Here is a 2,626-nt window from a genome sequence, read left to right as displayed (position 1 = left end):
GCGACAGCTGAGTTTAGGGCCGCGGGAGGAGGAGCGATAGGACAGAGCAGACCCAGACAACCTCCCAGGAAGAAGGAAGGACAAGCTAGATGCAATGGGAACTCAGAAAGACTTCGGCAGCGCTGCAACCGGAAGAGCGCTGGCGGAGCTGGGACGCCAGAATGCGTGTCTGGCGCTGTGCTGAGCGCTGTACACGCATGACCTCGTTTAATCCTTTCAGTAAATCAGTGGGGACCCATCTTGCAGATGAAGAAACAGGCTCGGGGCTGTTAAACAACTTCCCCGAGGTCAGTAGGAGTCCGGGCTCTCGAACCTGGAAACTGTTAACTTCTCTGCACTCTACCGTGCCCTCACTAACCAGCTTGGAGATTTCGGACGGATCTTTTAAGCCCTCTAGGCCCTACTTTACTCCGTCTGTAAAATGAGACCTTTGGCGCGGTCTCCAAGGCTCCTTCCCGGTCGGACTTGGGGCAGGAATGGTCTGGTGCTGGCGGGGACACAACGGGCTGGGTGGGCGCCGCAGAGAACAGAGCAGAAAAGGATAGAGCCGCGGAGAGGAAGAGCGGCGGGGGGCACGAGCTCGACCAGCGCCTCACTTGTGGCTGCTGCGCCAGAGACTCCTGCGGGTGGAAGTGACTCTCGCGCGCCTTGTGGAAGGCGTAGCAGCTCTGGCCATAGTCGCGAAAAGTCTGCAGATCTAGCTGTGGCCCTGGCTGGGTGGGGCCAGGCAGGGGGCTGCAGGGCCGCGCCGCAGGACTGTCTGAGCCGTCCGAGCCGGAACTGGGAGACTCAAACAAGTCGCAAACGCCAGAGTCTCCCGGAAGCGAGCGCGAGTTCAGCGGCTGCAGCGGCTGCTTCCTTAAGAGGCGGAGGCGCCTAGTCTTCTTCACCGGGGCGCGGAGATTCTGGTCGTTATCCCGCCTTCTGGCCCGGGCAGCGGGGCTTGCGGGGCTGGTGGAGCAAGAGGTCACCATGTTGCAGCCGGGTGGCCGCCCTACTTCCCTGCAATGCCCCGGCTACGGCGGTGTAGGTACACCCACCAGAATGCAAAAGCAGCCGGACCTGGTGGGCCGCGCGGGTTTAAGTACCTACTGCCGCCTCCCGCCACCACACCCCCGGCCTCTCACTGGCTGAGCGCAGAGCCGCACGAGGACTGCGCTTTCCTGGCTAAAAGACCGCTCCCCGGCGAGCTGCTGGCAGCCGGTCGCCTCCACCGCCCACAAGCTGGACAAGGATCCCCAGCCCGCGCCGCGAGCCCGCCTTCTGCGCTTGTTCTGAGCGCGTCCTCGTTACCCAGGCAACCCGAGTGGGGGTGGAAGCCAGAGCTCAGCGCCCGGGCAGAGAGCGCGGCAGTTTATCTCTGGGCCCAGCTGCAGGACTCGGCCGCGCCCAGGAAGGAGATTTTCCCGGGGGGCATCTCTCAGTTCTTGACCAGATGGTCTTGACATGTGAGCACTTTCCTTGCAGGCTCTAATCTAGGTCGGTAATTTTGTAAAGATCCTCTTCTGAGCTCCAAACTAAGGCTCTGGCTTGAATTCTGCCAGCACAGGACAAGTTTATTTCAGTGACTCATACGAGATTTAAGCAATGCTCTTTATTTCAATGGAGTTTATGATTTTTGTTTCAGTAGGTACCAGATTAGTCAGTTTCCCTCCTTCCGTCGGTCTCGGGAGCAAAGCCTGGCCAGACTTCCGTGCTGTTGTGTATCTAGGAGATGATCCAGCTAGTCAGGCATACGTGCTCAAAACAAAACAGAAAACCGCCCAACAAACCCGAAACAGCAAGTCGTCGTCCTGTAATACTTTTTCTAATTATTTCCACTCCAAACCAAGTAAATTGAGGCCGCAGAGGTTAGAGGTTCTAGATGTATCTAATTGCTTACAGCCTCTTTTGTTTTAGGTTATTAGCTTCTGACCCGCTGGCCCTAATGGTCCAATCTGTCTTCATTATTCCTTGCTCAGTTTTCCCTACTTGAGAGAGGGAACTCGAGAAGCAGAGCGGAGTGTGTGTGTTTGGGGGCAGGCAGGAGATACTGGATAGGCCAGTTTACTCAGGCACCGTTGGCTTAGTGCACAGACTTGCCCTGGTAGAAGCTCAAGTCCTTTTCTAGCCTGAGTGAATCTTTCTAACAGGCTCTGACCCTTTACAACCCCACTTCTGGCTGAGAACTGAAGGGTGAAGGGCAGAAGTAGTATATAATCAGCCTTGTAGGCATTTAAGACACCTGACTGCTAACCAGAAGGTTGGTGGTTCAAACCCACCAGCCACTCCACAGAAGCAAGACTGGGTAATCTACTTTGGTAAAGGTTTACTGCCTCAGAAACCCAATGGGGGTCGCTATGAGTAGGAATCGACTCGTCGGCCATGGGTTGGGTTTGGTTTGGTTTGGTTTGTAGGCATTTGCTAGTGGCAGAAAGCCCAGATGTTCTCAGCCTGAGGAAGTGTCCAGAGATATTTCAAGAGGAGAGGTTAACAGGTGCAATGCCTAGAGCAGGATCAGCCATTCTCACCTCATTCCAGAGAAAGCTGACAAATGTACGTAATCAAAGTGCAAATTTCTCTCCCAAGAAATTTAGTGAGGGTGGAGTGGAAACTTAGTAGAGTCAGCTAGTGAAGGAAAAAAAAA

The 2,626-nt window shown here is 55.2% G+C and overlaps 1 protein-coding gene across 1 annotated transcript in view; it reads right to left on the bottom strand.

Moving 5' to 3' along the window:
- The window catches only part of CCNO (cyclin O), a 2,426-nt gene extending 1,452 nt beyond the window's left edge, over positions 1-974 (bottom strand). The window contains exon 1 of the mRNA XM_007944184.1: positions 597-974. Coding sequence (XP_007942375.1) covers positions 597-974 — 378 coding nt within the window. The remainder of the gene's footprint in view (positions 1-596) is intronic.
- Positions 975-2,626: the final 1,652 nt, after the last annotated feature.

This window comes from Orycteropus afer, unplaced genomic scaffold, assembly GCF_000298275.1.
Source record: "Orycteropus afer afer isolate SDZICR_OR568_19922 unplaced genomic scaffold, OryAfe1.0 scaffold00122, whole genome shotgun sequence".
Classification (NCBI taxonomy): Eukaryota; Metazoa; Chordata; class Mammalia; order Tubulidentata; family Orycteropodidae; genus Orycteropus; species Orycteropus afer.
The sequence above is the reverse complement of the archived record's forward strand: the minus strand, read 5'-3'. Positions and strand labels throughout refer to the sequence as shown.